The following is a 25,814-nucleotide window of genomic DNA, read 5'->3' as shown; positions in this document are numbered from 1 at the left end:
TGTGTGTGTGTGTGTGTGTGTGTGTATGTATTTATAAATGTCCGTATAAACACGAGGAATGCTGTATACACATCTTTTCTTGCATATGACCTATCCCAGCTGCTCAGTACATGCCTGGTGTTGATTACAAAGTATTTTGGCTTTTGCTGTTGCTGAGTGCAGTTTCTTAGTATTTATAAATAGGCTTTTGAGGGAATAGCATGTGGAAAAGTGAATGTAAATAAGAATGGATTCTACGGCAGTAGGGGTTGAAGGAGAGGACGCATGCTCCTTTCTTCTAGGAATCCAGTATCTCTTGCTTTAAACTCGTAAGAACAGAAACAAGTTAATTAACTTAATGACAGGGTTTGAACAGGTGACTCAGAAACTGCATTTATACCCCTGAATCTAGAGAGCAGATTTGCAATTTTAAGCTGGAGCTGGCTTCACTGAGATGGCTTTTAAATTCAGAAAGCTAAAAACGTGCATTAGATGCCTTGGACCCCTCCCTTTTCAGTGAGTCCTATTCCTGTAGTAGAAACCAGTGATTATTCCTTTAACTTTTCATTGCATGGAAAATACTTTACTACTCTATCCCGGCAGCATGATTTGCACATTTCAAAATTGCTGAATAAATATTCCTGCTGGGGATCTTTCTGGATGCACAGCCCAGGGGACCAATTTTGTTTTCTCTTGACTCCTCTCATTAGCTATGACACTTGGGTTCACGCCAATGAAATAGACGCCGAAATTGAGGATCCTCCAATTCCTGAAAAGCCATGGAAGGTAAGTCTCTCTTAAACAGTTTCCAAAGTTACTGTATTGGTATAGCTCATGCTCAGGTGCTGCTACATCATAGAATCACAGAATCGTTAAGGTTGGAGAAGACCCTTAAGATCATCAAGTCCAACTGTTAACCCAGCGCTGCCAAGGCCATCGCTAAACCATGTCCCCAAGCACCACATCTATCCGTTCTTTAAATCCCCCCAGGGATGGGGACTCAGCCCCTGCCCGGGGCAGCCCGGGCCAGGGCCTGGCAGCCCTTTGGGGAAGGGATTGTTCCTAACACCCACCCCAGCCCTGCCCTGGCGCAGCTTGAGGCCGTTCCCTCTCGTCCCATCGCTTGTTCCTGGGGAGCAGAGACCGACCCCCCCGGCTCCAGCCTCCTTTCAGGCCGTTGCAGGGAGCGATGAGGGCTCCCCTCAGCCTCCTCTTCTCCAGGCTGAGCCCCCCCAGCTCCCCCAGCCGCTCCTCCCCAGCCTTGTGCTCCAGCCCCTGCCCCAGCCTCGCTGCCCTGCTCTGGCCACGCTCCAGCCCCTCCATGGCCGCCTTGGGGTGCGGGGCCCAGCGCTGAGCACAGCATTCGAGGGGCGGCCTCACCAGTGCCCAGCACGGGGGGACGATCCCTGCCCCGCTCCTGCTGGCCACACCGTTCCTGACACAAGCCAGGGTGCCACTGGCCCTCTTGGCCACCTGGGCACCCTGCTGGCTCGTGTTCAGCGGCTGTCGACCAGCACCCCCAGGCGCTTTCCCGCCGGGCAGCTCCCAGCCGCTCCTCCCCACGCCTGCAGCGGTGCCTGGGGTTGCTGTGCCCCCAGGGCAGGACCCGGCCCTGAGCCTCGCTGCCCCTCACCCCGGGGCCTGGGCCCATGGCCCCAGCCTGGCCAGGGCCCTCTGCAGAGCCCCCTGCCCTCCGGCAGATAGACACTGCCACCCGGCTTGGTGGCACCTGCAAGCAGATATTTTAATGTGCTGCGGAGTAACAATGCCTGTATTTCTGTATATATGGAAAAGCAGAGTGATATTTCTGGAGCCATAATGAAAATTTCTAAAACATTTCTTTGGTCTGGGAAGGAACGCTGTTGAAAAAATACTTTATTTTGTGAGTGAAAAGGAGAGACTTAGGCATCCCTGATAGTGGCAAAATTACCATGTTTGAGGTGGTGTCTGTTAAAGGTAAGTCCTTCCCTTACTGCTGAAGCACAGCCATCTCTGGGATGAAACCTGACAGCTCGTTAGAAGGCATAGTGGCTAATTAGACAATGTTTAAGGAGAGGAAGTGGGGAACATACCATATCTTCGTGATGGTTTTGGAAGAATATTGTTAGAGAAAAGAGCTATCAGGTTAGAAACCTGAGATTACCATGCATGTATTACAGGGCTTAAAACATACTTTGTGTGCAGAAAGTTCTTCTTCTGTAACGTAGAAATGGCCAAAAATATTAGGAGTTAGATAATATGGAAAATAAGAAGCTGCTTTAGGAGAAAAAAAATCTGAATTTTGGAAGTCTGTGGTACAATTGAAATCTTGTCTGTTCTCTTTGAGGTATTGTAATGGCAGCGTTATTTCCAGCAGATTCAGCTGCTGGCATCAAAACAGAGCTGTGGCCTGGTTGACAGATTGCGTGTGGCCGTGGGCTCCCCCCTCCCCTGGTCTCACGCTGCTACAGAAGCTCTTGAGTCCGTTTGTCTTAGCTCAGTACCACTGCAGCTACCAGCTTCTGTTTGCTCTTAGCACAGTTTAAGTTTCTGGATTTTACTAAAATCCTTGGCATTGCTAATGAATTGCAGTGTATGAATGCGAGTGTCCCTGGAGTTGGAGCCAACATGGAAGCGAACGAGAAAACCAGAAGCTGCTTAAAGCATCCCTGAGGGTCATAGCTCACCTTTCTTTATGGAAAGATGCCATTTACTGGGAACGCTGCTCTTAACTGGTGTCATAATGATGCAAAAAGTCAGCGCTTCTCAATCTGTTGAGCATGTGAGCGCTCAAACAGACATCAGCAGCCTTGTTTAGGTTCTCTACATAAATAGTTTTCCTTCTGCAGAAATGATTTGCCTTTCTGATTTAGCTCGTTGCAAGCGAACAATGCAGAACAGTTATGATCACACAGTAGTGAATTCTACTTCATTGTCCTTTTACTGGACTTACTCTTTTACACACGCCGCGCGGCGGTGTTCTGTGTGTAGGCTGTTGATCCGAACAGCAGCGTTAGAGCAGCCGAGGTCAGAAAATAACTTGATGTCTGTTCGAGCACTACTTATTCCAAGCAGTTAGCTGTAAATAACTGGAACACGTGCTTTTTGTGTATAAATTATACTAAAGCTCAAGAATTTGTTTTCAGCTATGCAAACTAAACTTCATTTGAAGATGGATATGTTAAGTCAAGATAGTCAATCTTTGCAAGATCTGGCCAGTTCTTCTTAGTTTTCTTGATCGTAGCAATTTTTGTGGCACATCTGCTAAGGTGATCTGTATTTTTAGAAGATTTTTATGGTAATTTTCAGCATCCAAAGTATGCTCTTAATACAGAGCTGTTGTCCCGGCTGTGAGAACTGACCTCGCACCTCAGAGGGCTTAAGAATGACTGAGGAACAGGCATGGCCTTCAGTGGACTTAGGGGCATGTTCATCCCGTGTTGTATCGCCTCGTGAAACTGTCATCTATTATGTGTAAACCCATTACGAGATATTTGGACGTTCAGACCCAGATGACAAAGCTGCAAGTGTTTCCCTCGTCCTGTGAGGTCTGTCATGGAGTTACTTTTTCAAAAAGCATCAGCATGCCCATATGTCGTTCTGTTCTTTAGGTTCATGCCAAGTGGATTTTGGACACAGATGTATTCAACGAATGGATGAATGAAGAGGATTATGAGGTAGATGAGAACAGGAAATCAGTGAGTTTTCGACAGAGAATCTCCATGAAAAATGAAGAGGTAGGTGCCTCTCTGCTTAATGGGTGACCTGTTGATACATTAATATTCCTTATCTCTGCATAAGACAAATTTTAGGGACTGGAAGTTGCCAAAATTAAGCTAATTGCACAGTTTGAGGTGCCTGTGATAACACAGGCTAGTTTTAACTTTCTTCTGACATATGTCCTTTATCCAGAAGCGTGTGTACTTTGATTTTTATTTTCTCCCCCTTCCTGAGGATGGTAAGAGATAGGACCCGCTCTGCTTTCTCATAAATGAAGCCGAGGTGTGTTAAACAGCATCGGTTAATACTTGATTTCTGAATTCTGTGTACTCGTTGAAACTAATTTTTGTATCCCTCCCAATGCAGGAAGTTAGTTAGGACTCTGAAAACACGATCATGTAACCTTGAGGCCAGGCTACTCACTAGGAAATCTCTCCTGATGGGTAGAGTATATTGAACAAATCACACATTAGTGTTGGAGTCTTGCTCGAAGAGCACAGTTCTGAAGTAGATAGCCGTTGGAGCATCTGGGGGATGGCTGGAGAAAATGTAGAGGTTTCCATGTTGACAAATGGAAGTATTCTGGAGCTGAACGTGGTGCATGTTATGATATTATTGCTTTTAGCTTCTCCGTTGTAGGAAGTATTAAGGAAGAGTCTAGCCTACAGCGTTTCAATAACTGTAGTATTTGGGATGAGCTAACTACTTCACTTCTCTAACAGCCTGTGCGTAGTCCGGAGAGGAGAGACAGGAAAGCAGCAGCAAGTACAAGGAAGAGAAAGCATTCTCCTTCTCCACCCCCCACTCCTGTGGAGTCGAGAAAAAAGACTGGGAAGAAAGGGTGAGTGTCCAAGTCCTGGAATTTGAGGCGAATTTTCTTGAAGAAATGCGTTATGGGGAGATCTCTGTCAGCTTTCACTTGTCTCACCTTAGATTACAGTAGAATAATTATTTCTACAACAGACTTGAGTGATTTTGCTTGTGCAGTGTATGTGATTTCTTTGCTCCTCTGTAGAAATGTATTGCCTGCAGGTGGAGGAGAATCTAGTGCCGGTTCTTATTTTATCTGCGTCAGTGACAGGGTTCATTGCTGCATCAAGAGTAGAACTTGTCGAATGAAAAGTTACTCAGCTGCTTCTAAAATAACTCAAACTAGTTCTCTTACTGCAATCGCGTAGTACATGTACGCTTTTTGAAGTATGGCCCCATAAATTCCTGCATTTAATTGAGGAGGTGTTTTATCTACGTAGCCAGGTATTTTAAAGTCCACTTCTCAAATGCAACTTTAATAGAGCAGCATTTGTGGCCTACAGATTAGGGTTTTTTCCAATGCTAGTTTGATCTCTTAAAGGAAAAAAAAAGCCAATATTATATCCAAATAAAAGCTTGTTTTGGGGGGTTTATGTGTGGATATGGAGGGGGAGCACTTTTCAACTAAAAACTCGAGTCTTGTTTAACAGACCACTTGGGCTCCAATAAGACAAAACTGGAAATTTATCATCTGAGGTGAGAAAGAATTAGTTGATAATCCACATTACTTTTTTGTTCCAAATGTAAAGCCCGAGTTAGAGTCTGTGAGGAGAGGTGTGGGTGATTCTGCCTTTGTTCCCAAAATGGCTTCCTCGGTACACAGAATCGTTTGTACAAGCCAGCCTTTTTCCTTACATGAGGCAGCCTGCCTCGAAATGGTCCGTCGCCTCCTCTGTTCTCTGCAGCAGATGCCCTTATTGCAACTTTAAAAAGGACAAATGTAAGTGAATCGCTGCCCCCTTGAATCTCGCTCGTACGCAAGTGCTGCCAACATGCTGGAGACAGTTTTGGGTATTTATATACAGTGGTGGTCTCCAGTCTTGAAACAGTGGAAAAGACCTTTTGTTTTCTTTTTTTTTTTTTTTTTTTTTTTTTTTTTTTTTCCCCCTGGACCTTACTTCATTTTAGTAATACAGAGAGAATATTTTTCATTAACTCCACCAGCACCACTTCCTGCAGCATTCATATTTTTGGAAGTGTTTTAACCCAGTCCTTTAATCCTGATATCTGAAGAATAACGACAAGATGAGAACATCTGACAGTTGCAGCTGGCAAAGAATTTGTGTATGATCTGTTTTAGACAAGCAGCCTTATATGGGAAAAGGAGAGGGCAGAAAGAAGAAGATGAGCAAGAAGATCTTACAAAGGACATGGAGGATCCCACACCAGTACCTAATATAGAAGAAGTGGTGCTTCCCAAAAATGGTAAAATATGCATACACTGGATTCTTTGAATGTTAAAACAATTGCTTAAACTGCATTGAAAAAATACACGTGTATTTTGCGAAATTTTTTTAAATACTTTGTGGCTTATAGGGCCAGGTGATCTGTGCCCATCTAAGTTTATCTAGTCAGGGATTTGATTGGGACAGCTGAGAAGGGCAGCAGATTGACCTTCTTTTGGCTTCTGGAAATACATTTATGAAAATCCACTTAAATGTTGAGTTTCAACTATTTTAGGATTGCTCTCACCCGTCACACAGAGCTCACGTTTTGGGGTATGGAGTTTTCTGGAGGAAAATAATTGTATGCCAAGTACCCAAGATAAGCACATTACATGAGCGGGACCTCCAGCAACATGCCAGATGCATTCAGTTCTTAATCCCTTTCAGAAGAGTGTTGATCTGTGCAATACCTGTTCAGTAAAGATAAGTCAGAAAAATAATTCCTTCTGTTAAGTCCTTGATACCAGACCATTTTGGGTGTCACACCATTTGGTTTTTACCTGGTTTGAACTCGCATGTGAGAATTGTTACGTGTTGTACAGGTGGAAAAAGCGCAGTACTCGGTCCTCTAACTGCAGGAATAGAAGCTGCTTTGTGTTCAGATGTGAAATTACAGCGAAATCAAACAAATGGTCTGTTGTACTCGAACTGCACAGATGAACTCTTTCGAACTGCAAAGACATGACCAACAAAACTGTTGATTGATAAGATAGTAAAAGTGTGCTAGACTTTGATAATTGTATCTTGTCTGATGCTTACTCATTAGAATTTCAATCTTGCTTACTTTTCTAGTGAACCCAAAGAAAGACAGTGAAAACACGCCTGTGAAAGGAGGAACAGTAGCAGACCTTGGTAAAACACACAACACCCTCCAGCACCCTCTCCCCTAAGTTTTACAGTAACGTCCTGCTTGCAGGCCAACAGAGGAAATACTTTTAAATCTCTCAATTGAAAAAGAACGTCTAATTCTACTCTTTTATTGAATTCATTCAGTTCTCATATGTATTTGAGTTGAAACATGTTGACTCTTTTTTACTTGCAAGGTTGTTCCCTTGTAGGTTTTTTTTTTTTTTTTAATATGACATATAAGCTCTTACCTGGCAGAATTTTTCTTTTCTTACTGGGAATCAAGGTGAATCACAGGTTCCCTGAGCTTTGCTAAGCCTTTGGTGTAAGAGAGAGAAACCAGTGTCCTGTATCCTGTTACACAGGGCTACATCTGGGGCACTGGGAAAGGCGGTAATTACATATGGATTCCCAATTGTGGAAAAATTCTAATTATCCTTCCTCTGTATTCTTGCCTGTTCCCTTGTCTGGGATAGTTGAGTGCCTGCAAAAGGATGAGATTGCCTTAGTGGTGTGTGGTCCACTTTGCTTTCCTCCTCACTTCCCTTCCAAAAGAAATGAAATATTCTTTCCAGTTAAGCAGTTGCAGTGCTAGAAAGGCTTATGAGCAATCAGATGCTTTTTGTTAGTGTAATTCTTAATGCTTTTACCTTTCAGATGAGCAGGATGAGGAGACAGTGGCAACTGGAGGAAAGGTAACAGCAGCTGTTTCTTACTGACTTTGGTAGAAACTGAGATCACAGAATCACAGAAGGGTTTGGGTGGGAAGGGACCTCTCAAGGCCACCCAGTCCCACCCCCGCCATGGGCAGGGACATCTTCAACCACATCAGGGTGCTCAGAGCCCCGTCCAGCCTGGCCTTCAATGTGTCCAGGGATGGGGCATCGACCACCTCTCTGGGCAACCTGGGCCAGTGTCTCACCACCCTCATTGTAAAAAATTTCTTCCTTATATCCAGTCTGAATCTCCCCTCTTTTAGTGTAAACCCACTCCCCCTTGTTCTATCAAGATCTTATTCTCATCTTCGGTAACTTAGCCTGTAATGTTTTTCAAGTCATATATATGATTGAATTAGTCGCGGATAGGAATGTTGTTTTGCTGTTAGAAATGTTCTACGAATGCTGTGAAATTATTCTGTATTTTTAAATCTAGTATATTAAAAATGAGAATGAGGAGACAGATGCAAAGTATTTTCAGAAAAGCATTTTCCAGATGTAGGATTTTTCAAAGGTTATGCTTTTTCTTTAGGTTTCAGGACTAAATCTAAACCCCAGGTAGGCTTCCTGATCATTTCAATAGAGCTGTCAGGGTAGTTTCTGTATTTAATTGCATTGTTGGTGTGCCAGGCCCTATTTTTAACAGCTTGCCTAGTACAAGATGGCTGCCTGACCACACAGGTAGGGAAAGGTCACATCTGTGTTAGCTTCATACAGCTGCAGTCCTGCGCAGACACAGATGCCTGGATTGGTTATGCACGTAACGAAGAAAATCTGACTTTCTCTCCATACTGACGTATTTCTAGTTTTACCGTATTTCAGTTCATACGTCCAGTATCTACATGTTTTCAGAAGTGCTCAAAAATCCCTTCTCTGTTTTAAAATGGGGGAAGAAGACAACTCTGTGCAAACCACTGACTAGCTAGTGAGCAACCTTTCTTTTAGGTTTTAGGTGCAGGTATGACACTAAGGAGCGGTGGGTTTAAGTACCTAGATACAGGCACGTGAACAGAAATGGCCAAAATGCGATTCTTCGGCAGCTGCTGTTTTTCAAGTTAGGGAAACCAGCTCGGAAGGACTGCGACAGCAGGCCTTCCCAGCATGGGAAATGCTCCTTTTTTCAGTGTAACTTCTCCATCCCTGGGTGTAGAATGACCTGGAACTGTGGGCCCCATGCAGCAGCCTTAGTATTTGTTCCGTGTTTAGATTGGAAAAGGTTTGTTTTTGTCATATGCCAAACAGTGCTTTTTGGGGACATGCTCTGTTTCTCTGTTTAATGAATGCATTTTGAGAGGAGAAGGGCATTAGAAGTTGAGGGGATGATGAGAGGAAGGACTTCTTTTCTGAATAGCTATCGTCAGATCACTAAATAGATTTAGAATGGTACCTTGTCTTTGGGGGAATTTAGTCCCCCAAAAGAAAGAGTCACTGGTGTCAGTGACATACAAGGTCTTGCTTTAGGGACTCTGTTTTTAATGGTCTGTTGTTTCTCTGAAAGCTGTCTGGATTAGTAATTCAGGTAAAGAAAATAATTTCATGTTGAGTTGCCTACAGGCTCTTCAAATGTCACCTGAGGGTTTCTCGTACAGTTCATATCATGTCCTGACCCTCTCCTTACGCTGCCTCCCTGCCCTTCTCTCTACCTTTTTGGGTCAGGAAGCGAGCATGTGCTGGAACTCGAGTTGCAGGACACCTAGTGTTCACGGGAGACTGCTGTTGTGAAGCAGCAGAAGGTGACCAAAGACTTGTCCCTCTTCTTGGAAATCTTAAAATCTTGCTCACTGATGTCTTCGCAGCCCTGTACGAGCAAACCCATGGGTCTGTTCACCCTCTGAGTGGGAGCAGATACAGGGACGTGCAAAGTTGCGAGTTGAACTTAGCATCTCTTCTTTGCAAGCGGGAAATATCCAAGACCAGCTTTAAGATTGATCAAAGTGAGTTTATCCAAGCAAGAATTTAAGGTCATGAGACGCGGTTTTGCAGACATGAAACTATGACTGCTGACAAGTGTCTTCGAGTGAAACTAGAAGTAATGAGTCTGATGTCCTTTAATACTCTTCTGAGGAGTGAGAAGGTTAATGGAGGAAGAGTGGCAAAAAATACAACAATATTAAAAATTGGTGCAGTGTCAGTAAGCGGAGACGGCAGCGGGCGCGAGGCTGGCAGCTTGCAGAGTGCTCTAGGTTCCTGCTGTATTCGTGATGTGTGGTTGCAGTATACCGCAGAACTGAAATGCAGTGTTTTCTCTCAGTTAGAGCATGCTTAATTTTTATAAACAGGACACGAAGAGTGATCTAACTGTACTGCCAAGTGTGTCCTTGAGATTTGAGAGCTGGCTCTGTAAAAACTTCTTACTGGCCTTATGCTTTCTTTCATATTTTTATGGACACAGATTATACTTTCTCTGGTCCCTGAGATTTTCCCTGCTGACCAGAGATTGTGTCAGGAAAAGTTTATTCTGCGCAGGATTGGAAAGCACTTGTTTCGGGCAAACTCTGTGCTGGCTGAGAGTTGTTAGGTATGTCTCTTGCAGCCTCCTAACCGTTGTATTCCCTCCGTGACGCAGGAAGATGAAGATCCTAACAAAGGCGATCAAAGTCGGTCAATTGATCCGGGTGAAGATAACGTCACAGAACAAACCAACCACATCATTATTCCAAGCTATGCATCTTGGTTTGACTACAACTGGTAAGAAAGTCATTTGGAACTGGGGGAAAGCTTAGAGTTTTGGTGGTTGTTTCTCATAAATCAAGCTGAGAGCTGAAAGAAATTACTTTTGTTTAGGTCTAGTTCCCATGCATGGGTACACCTTTTCCATTTAAAAGTCTTCCTGAGCTGACTTCTGGCAGCTTTCAGGGATTGGGAATGAGGAAGAGAATTTCAAACAGCATAGATCTTCAGTCTGCCTTCTCAGCTTTTTTGCTTTACATTGAGTTTTATCCCCCCCCCGGGAAAATAATTCCTTTCTCTTCCCTACTTTCCTAGTCCTCGTATGATCTCTCTACGTTTATATCTACTGCTGAACACTGGTGGCTTTTTATTTTGCTTCAGATCTTGACTTTGAGGATAAGTCACTGATTACACAGGGAGGATAGTTGTTTCGTTTCGGAATCCTCTGTCGAGTCCGAGGTTTGTGCTGTGCCGTGGCCACATAACTCACTGTAGTAACCCGACTGTTCTCCGTAGGCTCAAACTTCTGTGGTGTGGGAAGAGAAGCAAGTGACTGGGAATGGAAGTCCCTCTACAAGTTAAACTCTTACATAGTACTTTTTTTTTTTTTTTAAATAAAAACTGCTGTGGAAACGGAATAAGGAACAGTCGGTTGTCTGGAAGGGCTGTCGTTTGAGCGGGTGTTTTGTCTTAGCTCTAGGAGTTGAGACATTGTTAAGGCTGGAATCTAAAAAGACGTGCTACGAGACTTGAGTGTTAGGATTCATGTGCAACTTTCAAAAGTGGGTAACTTTTTACCCTAGTGAATTGAGATGGGATCTGAACTGTTAGCGTGAGGGTTGGTTCAGTTTCCAGCTCTGGCAAACTTTGTTACCTTGACTCAGTTGCTTAGCCTGTGTCTGTGCTGGTGGCTTGAGCTGACCTAAATCTCCATAAATAGATCCATCCCTCGCCTCAGTCCCCTTGCTCTCCCACTTTGAGATGATCCTGGAAGCAGAAGAGCCAGGGATCACATAGGCTGACTCTATAGGCGCTCCAGCCGCTTTGTGAGCGGCAAAGCTCGAGGTGTAGTTCTCTTACGCATGTGGAATGAAACGCTCCACTGATGCACTTCCTAAAGGGATAAAGAACCGTGGATCTGCTGTAGATCAGGAAAGGCAACGTTGTGTAGCTCCAGCCAGTTGAGGTTTATTTAACCCGAGGTAGGCATATCTGCAGTCTCTGTGCTTCGGTTCCTTGTTTGTAAAGCGAAGATACAGTAATACTTCCCTACCGAGAAAATCACGGCAATGACGTTTTGTCACGAGGTCGCTCTGACGCTATTGTACCAGCACCTTTTGGGATGACTGGTAATAACGGTTGGTTAAAAATTCTTGATCGGTGCGTTTGCAGTACAGCAGTAGTTGTAGTGGCGTCCTGAGAGCTAAAGCTGTCTGCGAACGGCAGCTAAGAGACGAATGCGGTATTTCTGGAGAAACAGGATGAACTTCTCATTGCGTCAGGTGTACTTGCTCTGACCTTGTAAAAGGCAAACTTAAAGCATCTCCGACGGGAACGGTCGGCGTCCACAAGGCAGCAGGATGATGTGAAAACAAGCTTTGATTTTTTTGGATTCTAGTGCTGCAGAACCAGCGTGTTAAGCTGCTTTGGATTGAAGGCTGCAATAGCAGCACAGCTGCGAGAATGACGTTTTCTGTCTCCGAGCGCTTTTCCGTTCGGAGGCAGGTTTCTGTGGCTCTGGAGAACTAGAGAGCATCTACGGGGCACCGCCCCACCGCAGACTGCAGGTGGTACTGCTGTTGCTGTGCCGGCAAGATGCTCTTGGGTTGTGTGAATATATAAACAAATCACTGTCTGCAGCCCTCCCAAATGGCAAAGACTTCTTCTTTAATGTGTCCAGTCGCAACTAATTTGAAGCAAGCTGAAGAATAATTCTAATTTACTTCACTCAAAATGTCTTATAAACTGCTGGTTTAGAAGAGTCATTGCTAAAAGTAATTTTCTAGTCAAAAGATAAATTCTATTTTATGTTCAATTCAGTTTCAGTGTAATCTCTTATGCTTTGGGCAACTTCATTGCAGAACTAGATAATTTGTTACTGAAATCCGAACAGTTTATTGGTTAATCTTCATCTTCAAGTTAGAGTATTTTCCTATGAATGACAAGTTAGGAGTAAGCAGTATCAGCATAAAAGGCCAGTTGCACGGTAGGGCAAAAGCTGAACCTACAGGAGGAAGGAAGATTTGTAAAGGATATATTTCCGTGTTTCCTTTAAAAGTAACCATTGTAGTTCTCCAGATTTTAACTTGCATAAAGTATGTGCCATTCTATGAGTTTGTTTCTTAAGTTACTCTCATTTCTGACGCTTTTTTATAAAATGTATATTTTTTTAAATCTTGAAGCTATTTTCTCACTTAGTAAAAGGTGGATTAAATCTTAGGTCCCTCAAAGAATTTGCATGTTAAGATCATAAAAAAAAAAAAAAAAAAAAGAGTTGACTAATCAAGTTCCATATACTCTGGCTGCATTGTAATTTTGCTTTGCAGTGAAAACCCTCTTATATATCCCATTATATGCCACGGATAACGCAAAATGATCTTGTTCATTTGTTGCTGGTAGAATTCCGCAGGTGCAATCACCCTGCAATTAAAATGTTTCAGGACCAAATTTCCTTATTTATGTTAAAATAAATCATAGCACTTCCTCCAGTCTTTTATTTAGGGAATATGAGAATAAATATGAGAATGTGATTTCCTAAGTTTCTGCAGTGCTATTTACCTTGTCAGGCTGGTAGTACCTGCAGAGTGGAAGATTCCACTAAAAGAACATTTAAACTTAACTGATACTTTACCTGGAACAGCTATGGAAGGAAAAAAAATATTAACATATCTGCTAAATAGCTAAAGCTGAATTTGCTGTGATCTTTATTTTATATACTGCATAGCACCTCACGTGTCGTTAGTTCTGCTCTTCCAGATGTGGTCAGGTTTTGCTCCATATTTCTTCCTTGGAGCGCAAAGGGGAAGAATTATTTTTAAGACCGTGTTTAGTTGTTCTGAATATCCATACTTTGGATTTTATTTTCCCAGTTGACCAGGTTGGTACTAGCTACTTTCGTGAAGCCGGTCCGTCTCCTACCTGACTCGTGAGCGCTAGCAACTACTGTAGATCCAGCTTTGGCGTTGGACTCAAAGCACTTACTTGCACTCCCATCTTCTAAGCACATACTGTGAAAGCTTGGTTTCTCCGAGGTGCCGGTGCCTTGGCGAATGTGGGCGCTAACTAGGGTGGAGAAGAGAAGGGTGCTTCTGTTGGAATGCAGAGCTCGTGAAGGCACAGCTGAAAACGGGCTGCTGCTCGCTGCTTTTCCTTCAGGGCTGGATTAGGGCAGCACCGGGTGCGTAGTTTTGCTTCGATCAATGACTTTTGTGATGCTTTTTGAGTACAGCTTTGCTTATTTGATGAAAACATACTTAATTTCAAAGGGCCATGCTAGAATACTAGGGTTTCTTAAAAAAGTAACCTTTGCTATAAGTGTTCTCTCTCAAAATAGTCATTTGAAGGTGTGCAGAGTACTCCAAGAATATTTAGTATTTGGCATCTGAATTGTGTATTTTTGTTACAGTATTCATGTGATTGAACGTCGTGCTCTTCCTGAATTCTTCAATGGAAAAAACAAGTCCAAGACTCCAGAAATGTAAGTAAAACATGTGAACGTAGACGTGTAAGAGTTCAGCAAGGTGAGAGAGCTTCCAGTCTCATGAGTCCCGTGGTCACTTCAGCTGTGCATGTGGCAAGCAGATATTGTCTGTCGGGGCATGAAAGAAGGAAAGAGCACCTGTATAACCGCTTCTTGTTGTTGGATAATGTCTGTGCGTTATTGTCGTAGAGGTAAAAGTTTAAGTATCAAACTAATAGTTAATAGTGGTTATCCAGGAAAAATAAAACTAGTTTTTCCCAAGTAATATTGGAACAAATTCTTTAACTTTTGTGTGGTACCAGACATGATCATCTTCCAAAGACGTCTGAAGAATTTCATGATACTGTAGAAACTTAATAATCCTCCCTGTTTTTCTCTCTCTCCTCATGCTATGCTATATTTTCGAGACTCAGGAGTTCCATGTGTGAGCACTGATCACTGAGTTTGTTGTAGGATGCTGTGTCAGACTGTGGAATGGATTTTGCACAGTTATCTGTGGTGATTTCACAGTTGCCTGAGCAGCTGATGGGTAGCGCTCAAAGTGCAGGTGAGGGTCGGAAAATGAGTCTTCACAGGCCTGAGATGTAACTGCGTTTTCAAAATCAGAGAGCCGGAGTTGTGCATTGCAAGAAGAAAAATATTTTTTTACTTATATAGCTGTTCCAAACCCTCTAGTGACATTTTAATCCTGGACATGCCTGTTACATCTAGGTGGAGTTCTCTCAGCTGAATTTAGATCCGGTTTGTACCAATCTCATCTCCTTGTGGGATCTGGTATCTACTGCAGAACTTAAGTGTTCTTAATTCAAAATTATACACACACAGCTATTTAAACAGCTTAAACAGCTTCCCTGAAGCTGTTTAAAATAAAATTTAAAAAAAGCTGATTATTGTCTTGAGGTAGTGCAGGTTTTTTCATACATGAAATGATCAACTTCTGATCTGATTTAGCAGTGTAACAAGATAAGCTGCTAATTTTGCATCAAATGCTTATCTTGAGACTCTCCTGCAAGGCTTATCATGTGCGTTAGTAAAAGTACACCTCCCCTGTGTTCTCCCAGAGAATCTTCTGTTACGACAGTAAATTTAGTTATTCAGAGCAATCTTGAAAGGTGATTGATTAAAGGAAGATGGTCAGCATCAGGCTTTTGAACAATGTGCTTGTTTCTATTAAAATTAAAATCCCCAAACCTGACAGTTCACAAAAAAATCATAAATTTGAACACCATTGTATGATTGTCGACTTGGACGGTGGAACTAGGCTAGTCGTGTTCACTTTGTCCTGGAATCAAAATCTTGGTCTAGTTTTAAAGCAGCTTTTGCGGTTTTTAAACCAGTTTTTTTGAATTAACTACTAAATGATGCATTTGAGGTCTCTTCTCAGTACATAGTCTTAACATCAGCAAAGCCGTGCATTTTTTGCCCACAATGTTTCTTCAAACTAACCTTTTCCCTCGGTTTCTTCTTAGTGCAAGTGACAGCGGTAGTATCACCCTGCATTGCCCTTCCAGCAAGGCAGACTTCAGAGAGAGCATTCTTGTGCTCGAATCTCCCCTTCTCAGGCATGACTGTTATTTTGTGAGGCTTCTGATCTAATACGGAGATAGAAATTAGAAACTAAGCTTTTTCAGCCTGAAGAGGAGAAGGATTGGGAGACCTTATAGTAGTTGCCCAATGCACAAGGAGGTTGCTGAGAAGATGGAGCCAGGCTCGTTATTGAGGTGTGTGGCAGGAGAAAAAGAAGTCAAACTGAAACACAGCAAGGTCTGTCTTGATATAAGGGAAATTTTTAACTCTGAAGAAGATGAAGCACTGGGATGGGGCCCTGGGAAGTTGGGAATGTTCTTCCTTGGAGTCTTTCAGGCCTTGCTGGACAAAGCCCTAAGCAACCTGGGCAAAATTCAGTGCTGACCATGGTTTGAGTAGGAGATTGGCTTAGAGACCTCCTGAGGTCCCTGCACCCTGTATGATTTCCAGTTTGTAGTCTTTACTCGCAGCTTCTCTGCATGTCTGAGTTGCAGAGGTAACTGCAGCTGCATCATAGTGATTCCAAGATGTATTTGATCCAAAATGTATTTGACGCTAACTCTGCTCCATCAGTTTTTATTATTCAGCATGTTTTGAGGTTTCTAGGACTTTGTGTCTAGGGCTGCACCCAGATTGAATTGTGAAAGAATGCTTATCTTTCATATTTGCCATTGATGTGGTCATCACGCGTAATCCTATGCTTCCTTTTTCAGTTGACATCAAAACATCAGGTCTCCTGGTACTCCTCCCTGAGCTGCTGCCGGTTATTGCCTATGAGTGAAGCAAATTAGGGACTCCTCTCAATCCCGAGGTTATCCTAGAGATGTGTATTTCTTGCCATTTAGGCATTGTAGGAGTAGCATGTGGTCTTGCGTTTGTGTTTTCTTTTTAAATAAAATAGAAACATCCTTCTGAATGCAAATGTCTTGTCTCCAGCTTAGTTTTCAGGCCAAACAGAATACCGTGTTTCAGAAGCTCACACAGGTTCGTTCTTGTGACAGTAGTACCTGGGGGGTGGTTTCTGTCTTAAAGGGGATTTTAACTAAATACTAGTTGACTTTTCTTTCTTGCTGTTGACAAGTCTTAGCTGATGGGTCATGTTATTGTCGAAAACAGACTCCCTTCAGGATAAACTTTAGGGATGTTTCTTAGGCTTCTCTCTTCACCTAGTAATGCGACATTAACTAGTAAGTATTAAACCAGTTTCTGCAGCCACCACCACTTTAAAGTACCTGTTCTCGAGCAGGTGGCAACCCAGCTCTCTCCAGGAGCATTCAGAAACGTTCCTCTAAGGAAGAAGTTCCCTTTTTGTTTCTGGCCTACCAAACATTCAACATGGAGGAGCCCAGCGCCTAGTCCCGTGACTTTTTTTCCAGCCAGTTTCATGTATAATGCGGTCAGAATGAAGGTGTGGGCTGTTGGCAGGAATGTCTACTTCTAGCATCTGTTTGCTTGTGTCTTGCCTGTGAAAGGCATTGGTGTTCCATCTCTGTATGAGTTATATTTTCGGTTACCAGCTGCTTTTGCACACTGCATATGAGACATCCCTGTCTTGAATTTTCCAAAGGCGGAAACTGCTTATAATACCCTGTTTTGAACCCGTCTCTGCATAGGATACTCACTTATATTTGGCAGATTGGTTTGGTTCCATCTAAAGAACAGGGCTAGCAATAATTTTATGGTAGCTTTTGTTGTTCTGATCAACTTGTATTGGAAAGCATTAGTACGTTCCAGAAGCTTACTGAAAAAGAGGGTGAAGCAATGTCTGCAGTGCAGGCAACGGGCTGAACCCCGCAACCTGCTTACTTGGGCTGTTGTGCACGGAGGTATGGGAACCTCACGGGGGTCGTTTCTGCTTTGGCTGTTCCCAGCGCAGCGAGCGGGGAGTGCTACGCTGGCTTCTGCGTTCTTGCCCTCTGCTTTTCAAAGATCTTCTCCATTTTGCTGTCCTCTAACCTTTCCTTACTGATCTTTTTATGCATTAAAAAGTCCACATGTAGAAACAGTAGCATTCCATCCAGTGTACTACTGGTTTTCTGCACAGCTGTTTTTTCTTCCAGGCTCGCAGCGGGGGGTGACGAGGATTATTTAGCCTGTTCCCATGTGAAGACCAGACCCCACTACTCTTTTTTTCTGCAGCTAGTAGTCTGTTGTGCAAGTGTTTGGTTAGCGACCAAGCTACAGCAGCTCTTTGTGTGGTTTGCGATTTAAGCATGCTTCGATGTGCTTAGCAGTACAACAGATAACAAACCAGATACAAAACCAAACACAGATAAAATCCAGAATGAGACAATCTGGAAGAGATGGGTCATATTCAGAATATAAAAATAAATTCTACTTACCTATTGCTTTTGATACTGATTTTTTTAAATTTCATCAATAAAAATTATCTGTGGGTGTTTACTTGTCAGTAATACAGGTGTTTGGAGAAGGTGAATCCTAAAATACGTATTCTAAACTTTGTTAGACATCAGTGTCCGTGAACTACGTATCAATTGTCTTTCAGATACCTGGCTTACCGCAACTTCATGATTGACACCTATCGCTTAAACCCCCAAGAGTACTTGACCAGCACTGCCTGCAGAAGGAATCTGACTGGAGACGTGTGTGCTGTCATGAGGTAAAAGCCATGGATCCTTCAGCCACTGCTTTCACTTTAACAAAAAGAAATAGGAGCCGCTTTAGAAACGGAAGGGCTCCAGTACGACAGCATAGGTGTGGGCAACAGCTATCGTGCTGTTGCTTAGCAGGCAGTTTCCCCGCTTTTTTGGTAACCAGACTAATTTATGCTGTTCTTCATTTGTAATACTCTGTCTGCTTGCTGAACCATGCCAGAGTTTGGGTCTTAACTTGTGATTATTTAGGTTCTGCTGGTTAGTAAGTATGTGGAGTTTTTCCAGAAATTCCAGTTTTGCAGCTCAGTTTTGTCAGCTTTATGTTTTGCCAGTCTTAAGCAGTGAGGCGCAGCAAAGCCCTAGAAATTTGGAACTTGCTAAATGTCGATTCAGTGAAGAGCAGCTACAGATAGATGAGGGAAGCAAATCAATGGTTGTGCAGCCCTCACAATCCATACATTGCAAATGGTTCCGTGCATGCGGCCCTAGCTTTGCTTTGCCTTTGTCCTTAACTAAGTAATTTCCTGTTATCTATAACGAAAAAGTCATGTTTTGCTTTGTGCAACATGCAGAAGTGCAGTCAAGTCTGTACAAAGCTCGTGCCGCGCGATTGGTGTTGCTGTTGGTGATTAGTGAAGGATTATAGGAGGTTCTGGATCTGTGGTTGATCCAGAAACATAAACTTCTTCCTTCGCTGTCTCCTTTCTGCAGTGTCACGCATAAGCAAGGCTTTAAGTCTTAAGGTGTTAATTTGTCATGTTGTTTCATAGAGTACATGCTTTTCTGGAGCAGTGGGGTCTCATTAACTACCAAGTGGATCCAGAAAGCCGTCCCATGGCAATGGGACCTCCCCCTACTCCCCACTTCAACGTGCTGGCCGATACACCCTCTGGACTCATGCCTCTCCATATCCGCACTCCCCAGGTGAGCCCCGCAGGCCGCGCTGGCGTGTGTTTGCCTTAGCGCTGGCTGGTGCCGTGTAACATCTCGGTAGAAGGATTTGCACGTGATTCGCTGAAATGTTCCCTTTTTTTTGTCCGTCCAGGTTGAGAGTTTCAGGTAGTCAGAATCTCCAAAACAAATCTGCTAGCATCGTGTGCAAGTGATATTATGTAAAGCCATCTCTGTAGACTCACGTTCAACTTATTTGTTCAGTCTGTGTTCTGTATAACGTTGGTCTGAAAACCTTGAATAACTTCGAATTCCTGCCCCTCTCACCTCTCTCTTGTAATGTCTGTTCGCAGGTTCCAGCTGCTCAGCAGATGTTGAGTTTCCCTGAGAAAAACAAGGAGAAGCCTACTGATCTGCAGAACTTCGGACTTCGCACAGACATTTACTCGAAAAAGACTTTAGCAAAGGCAAGTATGTTGGGATTTTTTCCCCTGCCCCTTCTATTAAGGTTTCTTCCTCAAGCGTCCTCCCCTAGATGACACGGAGTAACTTGTGTTACTTTTACACTCCTGTTTTAGATTTCTTCCATCGCAGTGTGGGATGCTAAGATATCTCACTTATGGTTGTGTTGGAGATCTGATTTTGTAGAAATAGAGACACGTACCTATGCTAAGCTAGTCAATACCGTCCGGCTCCTCCGGAGGCTGAACTCTTGTTATGTTACTGCATATTTTACCTGAATGGTTCAGAATCAACAAGCTATCCAATAATTTAATACAGAATCCGAGATCTTCCAGCAGAGTCTTTAACCATCCTGTTTTCCAAGTCTGAGCAGGGTTTTCCAGACTGACAGCACTAGAAAGTTGCTTGATGACAAAAGGCGTCACAAAACCGTTGCAGGGGATGCTTTGGCACTGTCTTTGCAATGTAGTGTATAGTTCAACTTTGGGACACCATTGCAGTGCTGTTGGCCATTCCGTAACCTGTTGCCTTTGACTCCTGCTGCTGCCAGATACCTGCCTGTGTGCCTGCAGGTATTGCAGGGGTACCACTGTACTACCTCAGCACAGCCTTCAGCCTGGAAGCCTGCAGTGTTCTGCTGATTAGTGCCTCTCTGCGGCTGGCATCAGGCTAATTCTGTCTAATTGGTTTCTGTAAGTACAGTGTTCGTTGTCCCGGGAGAGCATGAGATAACTATTTAAAAAAAAAAAAACCAAAACCAACCAAACAAACCAAACCAAACCCCCAGCAAACCAAAACCCCCAAAATACAACAGTTCTGGAGATCAGCATTTGTTTATGAAGCCTGATTTCATACTGCATTTCATGGAGTGACTTTTTCACTTAGTTTAGGGTGGTATATATATTCACCAAATTCATAAATCTTTTCTTGGTTCCAGGCTCTGGTTCTGTTTACAAGTATCTGTAACAGTGAACTTGAGCAGATTTATTTGCAGAAGTTGATTTCCCTTTCTGTTTTATGTGCGTGGCAATTGCTTTTTTGGCTGTTCATACCAGCCTCTTTGAGAACGGATCAGCTGCTGGATGACTCACTTTGATTAATGTTCTCTGTGGGTTGATGATCTGTTTGAAATGCGTGAGATGGGATAGATTGACTTATCCAAAATACCCTTTTCCTTTTGCTGTGGTCTTGCACAGAGACATCCAGTCTCCATAATGTTCTTTCATAAGCAGGTGACAAGCTGCTTTTGTCTTTATTTGGCATGTCGTGGATTCGGGTGTCTGTAGCCACGGAAGGGGAAGTTTTCCCTGAGTTTGGTAACTTTAAGAAAATCTCAGGAGTTAACCACAAGGTGTAGATTTGTGAGCAGCAACCCTTGGAGCAAGTGATTGCTAAATTTGCAGATCATCTTGCTGTAATTACTCTGTCTTTTTGGATAGCTCATCTCACTTGTAAAGATCTATTATTATTTTTTTACCGAGTTACTGATGAACTTGTAGATAGATGAACTTTTTTTGGAGCAGCATGCACCTTACCCAGTTCAGTCGGTCTGCCTCGGAAGCAGAGGTTTACGGGGGCTAAAGTTATGTCGACGTAAACCCTATTCTGTTGAGAAAGGTGCCCTTTAAGCTGAGAGAATCCCAGGTGTGCCTGAATTGAGGAATCCCATCTCCTCGATGGACAGCAGCCTCTTTCGGCTCTGCGGCATCTATGGGGTTAGATGTTCCGTTGTGTCTGCTGGCCGCCGCTATCCTTTGGTGTGAACTGCAGAATGCTGTGTGTAAACTGCTCTGTTCTTGGCTTGATTTTACCGGCCAAAGTCAAGCCGACCAGAACGCCATCAGCACTCCTGAGGGTTGTTATTATTTAGGAGAATCTGCTTTTCTGCTTGCTGTACGTGCAAGCAAAGATAGCCGGGAGAAAAGGGTACCGAATGACTTTGCTTTGGCTTGGCATAAAAGAGGAGCTGCAGGTTCTCCTAGACATGTTGGGAAGGTGGGATCTGTAACCCCCAACCTCCGCAGAGACTGCAGGAATGTACTCGCCCGCGTGCCTTAGCCATGTAAGTAAATCACGTGAACTGAACCAGTGTAGGAGATAACCAGGGGCTGGTTAGCTGTGGTAGGAAGGTTGTGAAAGGTACACATTGGAGTGGATTAAATAACAAATTCTTCCCCTTTCCTTCTTAATGTTTTCTTCTAAAAAGTTCTGTGTAAAAAGACCTGTATTTCACTTTTTTTTTTTCCTCCTGTCTTTTGTAGAGTAAAGGTGCAAGTGCTGGAAGAGAATGGACAGAACAAGAGACATTGCTGCTATTAGAAGTAAGTTCATGAGGGCAGAAACAAAGGCTAGGAAACAAAACGTACAGGATATTACATGCTTTAACAATCTACACTTAATAAATCTGTTCAAGTGGAGTTAGGTGACAACGGCATACCTTTACCGAACTGGAATAGCGAAGCAGAGTTTATAGTGGGAAGCAATCTCCTGGGACTCGACTGATGTAGCTGGAGGACGGGGGTGGTTGAGTATCTGTGTATACACGGCTGCCTGCCTGTCTGTTGCGGTTACGGCCTTTGAATTGGTAAAAGGTTACAGCTCTCCCTTGAAACCATAACTTGTTATTAGACCATCATGGCTACACAAATGTTACTACTGAAAAGAGATGGCAGTAACATCTATGTAATAGAGGGGCTTCATATACTTCAAGGTTGTACCTGCAATCAGGTGTTTAAGAACCTTTGCGTAAACTCAAGAACAGATCTTGCAGTGCAGAGAGGTCTTTTCATTAAACAGAAGTTGCCAACAAGATGAAATAAATGCCCTTCAAGTAACAATTTACCTGCCACTAAGATGAATATTTTGAAATTCTGGTCATCTTTACAGGTTCCTGGCTATGCCATAGCATGTTAGGGAAACAGCTAATTTTTGAAGTTTAAACTGTTAAGAAACAGTTGAGGCTGTGTTTTTCTGTCTGCTGCCACTAAGAAGGGAAGCTCTTTATTTTGTAGCTCTTTAATCCCGTCCACCTACTCATTCTTTTCGCCACATAGCTGCACTTGATGTATTCTTTAAGCTTTTTCCAGAAGCCTCCAAGAAATAAACATGAGATGACTCAAATCACATTGGTACTGTAAAAATAAGGTCGGAGAACTGTTAGCGCACTAGAATCCGGTCTGTGTCCCCAAATGCTTCATTTGATACTCTTGAACCCCATGGTAACTGTCAGGTCTCTTGGAGTTCCAGTCTAGGATGAAACCACCCCAGGAGGTGCGCTGCAGAAGGACGTTCTAGTCTTTCACGCTGACATCAGGGCAGCCTTGTTTTTCATAGCGCTTCGTCAGAAGCATCATCTTGGTGGCCTGAAATAATTAATGTGCCGCCACTTCCTATAAAGAAACTATCATCTACCCAGCTTTCTTTTACAGGAATGTTTTTTTCTTTCTTTTACAGGAACGTTTTACAGGAACGTGATTTTTTTTTTCTTCTTTTTTTAATGTAATTCAGCATTCTGGTATAAGAATTCCAGTTTGGGTTGGTTTTACTTGCAGAGAGCTTCCACCAGACTGCAGTTGCGTGATTGTTCTGGCTTTTTTGTCTTTACATGTGTCAGTAAGCCCATTGAGAAGTTAAATTCATAAGGAAAAGCATGGACAATGGATCTTGACAGCGCTTGACGGTGCTGAACAATACTCAGCTTCTCTGCGTGCTTTCTTTTCTGAGCGAGCTAAAGTGCCTAATCAACAGCATACTTTGATTCAGCCTTCACAGATACGGGAGTGTGTTCATCAAACAGCCAAAACAGATATTTATTTTTTTACGTTGGGTTGATATGCACTCTTTAGCTGATACTTTTCTATTGGCACATGGAAAAATGTAGCTTATAGGGTGAGAACAGCGAAGATCATGGCATTCTTGTATGGAGAAACAAGACTGATATCTTGATATGTTGGCTTCTTTGCTTTACTAGTATTACTACTTAAAATTCATTCTCCTGTATGTTTGTAGCTTATGGTCATACATAGCAAGTAGTAGCCTCATGAAATAATCCAGATGACATATTCTTCTTTGTTTTCAAAAACAAACCAAAAACCTCCCAAGTCTTGAGATTACAATTTTATTTAATGTGCGTTTAAATTAATAATGTTTTTGTTCTTCATTCTTTATGGATTAAACCTATAAATAAATCAGTAAAGAGTATATCGGTTCAAGCATAAGTAATTCAGCTATAACAAGCCAGCTCAGTCCAATTAAATCCTCAGGGTAGCTTTAGGCAAATATATATGCAGTGAAGTGCCAAAGAATAAATCTTACCTAAAATAATTATTGTCCTTCTGCCTGTTGACTGCATGAATTGGGGGGAAGAAACACCGTTTCCCTCCCAGAATCATCTTCCCTGCCACACTGCTGCTCCCGATCTCCATGGAGCACTATTCTTGCATAGCTAAGTGCATTTTCAGCTATTTATAGTAAGGACAGCTATTGTGAGAGCTAGTTTGTCTAGCAGAAGCAGCAATGAAGGAGAATGAGCAAAAAAAACCCCGCATAGCCACGAAAAGCAAAGCTGATCTAGTATGTTAGTGGGATTGAAAATGGGTAGGCGCATAACTTACAGCACTGAGGTGAAATTAGGGAAGGTGAAATGAAAGTTGAACATTGAATAAATATTTCCCCCTGAGTATGACCTGGTGAACTAAGCAGCTGCTCATTTCTTTAACCACTTGGGCAAGATCAGACAGAGGTCAGAACGGTTCGTAAGCCGTTGGGGACCGTCGATTCCTGCGGTATGGAGCAGGCTGTCCAACGTCGTCTGTCCTTGGTTCCTGCCCAAACCAGATGACTCTTTCCATTGAGCTCTCCTGAGCTAGACAACACCAAGGTTTTGGTCTTCAGCCGCTCCTGTGGCGGTCTTTCCATCCGGCTAAGCTCTGTCCTTTTAGTTACTCTGCTTCCCCATCTTTGAAGATGTTACTGAGCGTGCATTTTTTCCCCAGCTGACCTTCAACATCCGTGACATGCCAGAGTCCCGTTCAGGTAGATTACTTCGTCTTTCAAGGATTCTCGTAGCTTATGTTTTACCTGCAAAAACACTAAAACACTTTTCCTCCAGACTGGTGAAATCAGAACTGCTGTGAAGAAAGCAGTATGTTTGGAAACTCCTGTTTTTTTTGGTTTTTTTTAATATTTATTGTTGATGAAAAAGACTGGTTTATGTGTAGTCCTGCAGGCAAATGTCTTCGGATGTCATGAGTAGTTAGCGAGGGAGGAGGCTGATCTCTGTCTCTTCTGAAATACGTTACACCTGCAGACGGGTGCCTCGAGGTCGCGGGCAGCCTGCCCGATGGCCGGCAAGTCGGTGAGGACGTGTCACGGGCTGACAATACCCGCTTCCCAGGCTGTGCTTCCCCTTGCCCCCGTTATTGCCGAGCCGCCTGCTCGCTTGCTGTGAAGCAGTGCAGACGCTGGTTACCTTTAGTTTTGTTGTAGGGTAAGTACAGCGTGACTAAACAGCAGCTTGACTTTTCGGCCAAATATGTTAAACTTAGAAGTGAAAATGCAACTCAAACAGATAAACAGGGAGGCGTTTACCACCCTTGCTCAGGCCTCTGCTGTTGAATATTTTCAAAGACTTCTGTTACGCCTGTGAGTTGCAGATCCCGTTTCATTTTTGAGTTTAACATATTTTGCCTGGATCTCAAATGGCTTTTTACTTTTTCTAGGTGACTGAACCATGAATCATCACAGTAATGTAAAAGTTTAGTATACGTCAACACTTATTTTATGCTATCCAAATGCTTAAATAACTAAACCAGTTTTCCAGAAAAAAAAATCCCACTTGTTAAGGGATAATATTCTGTTAGGCTACCACTTTGGGTTTTTACAGTACTAATTTGTGAGTTTTTCAAAAACTGTGCAGTAGCCCGTTGTTATTAAATTGTTTTGTTAAGACTTTTCTTAAGTAACTTTAAAAGCGACTGAAATTCTGAATTACAAAATCTTTGATTTAATCTGGAAGTTCTTACTTTATCAGGTGGCTTATCTACATAACAATGATTTGTTAACCTGAATGCATAACAAAAATCAGACCGGTTAACAGTAGCTAGAGATCTGACCTCTTCCGGCTTCATGATACAGAGTGTATTTTCCTCTTTTCCCCTGCTATGTTGGTTTGATGCTCCTTCATTTTCATAACATCTGTTGGATCTAAAAACTGGGCTTCACCATCGTGGCTAGTATGTACACGTGAAATAACACACTAAGCTCCTTGGGGCAGGAGCAGGATTTAAGACATAGATGAGAGAACACAAGAGTGCCCTCGGGGAGTAGTTATGGGAATTAAAAGAATTGGCGAGACTTGGTAGGATAAGCAAACTTCTTCCTCGGTAAAGCTTTTCATGTGAAAGCAAAATGGGGAAGCACTAACTATGCAAATGTTATTGGTAAATCCCAAATC

General features: G+C 42.9%; 1 protein-coding gene across 4 annotated transcripts in view; it reads left to right on the top strand.

Annotated features, from left to right (window-relative positions):
- SMARCC1 (SWI/SNF related BAF chromatin remodeling complex subunit C1) overlaps positions 1-25,814 on the top strand; it is a gene marked incomplete at its 5' end in the record, with an annotated part of 93,709 nt that overhangs the window by 26,967 nt on the left and 40,928 nt on the right. For all 4 annotated transcript variants that reach the window (XM_082316726.1, XM_082316728.1, XM_082316727.1 and 1 more), the window contains 12 exons: positions 690-765; positions 3,570-3,695; positions 4,401-4,519; positions 5,789-5,913; positions 6,726-6,785; positions 7,437-7,474; positions 10,062-10,183; positions 13,791-13,862; positions 17,899-18,012; positions 18,778-18,931; positions 19,252-19,365; positions 21,622-21,681. In XM_082316726.1, the coding sequence (XP_082172852.1) occupies positions 690-765; positions 3,570-3,695; positions 4,401-4,519; positions 5,789-5,913; positions 6,726-6,785; positions 7,437-7,474; positions 10,062-10,183; positions 13,791-13,862; positions 17,899-18,012; positions 18,778-18,931; positions 19,252-19,365; positions 21,622-21,681 (1,180 nt within the window). The remainder of the gene's footprint in view (positions 1-689; positions 766-3,569; positions 3,696-4,400; positions 4,520-5,788; positions 5,914-6,725; positions 6,786-7,436; positions 7,475-10,061; positions 10,184-13,790; positions 13,863-17,898; positions 18,013-18,777; positions 18,932-19,251; positions 19,366-21,621; positions 21,682-25,814) is intronic.

This window comes from Platalea leucorodia (assembly GCF_965183815.1).
Source record: "Platalea leucorodia genome assembly, chromosome: 1".
In the NCBI taxonomy this organism is placed as follows: Eukaryota; Metazoa; Chordata; class Aves; order Pelecaniformes; family Threskiornithidae; genus Platalea; species Platalea leucorodia.
This window is presented reverse-complemented; position numbering and strand designations above follow the sequence as displayed.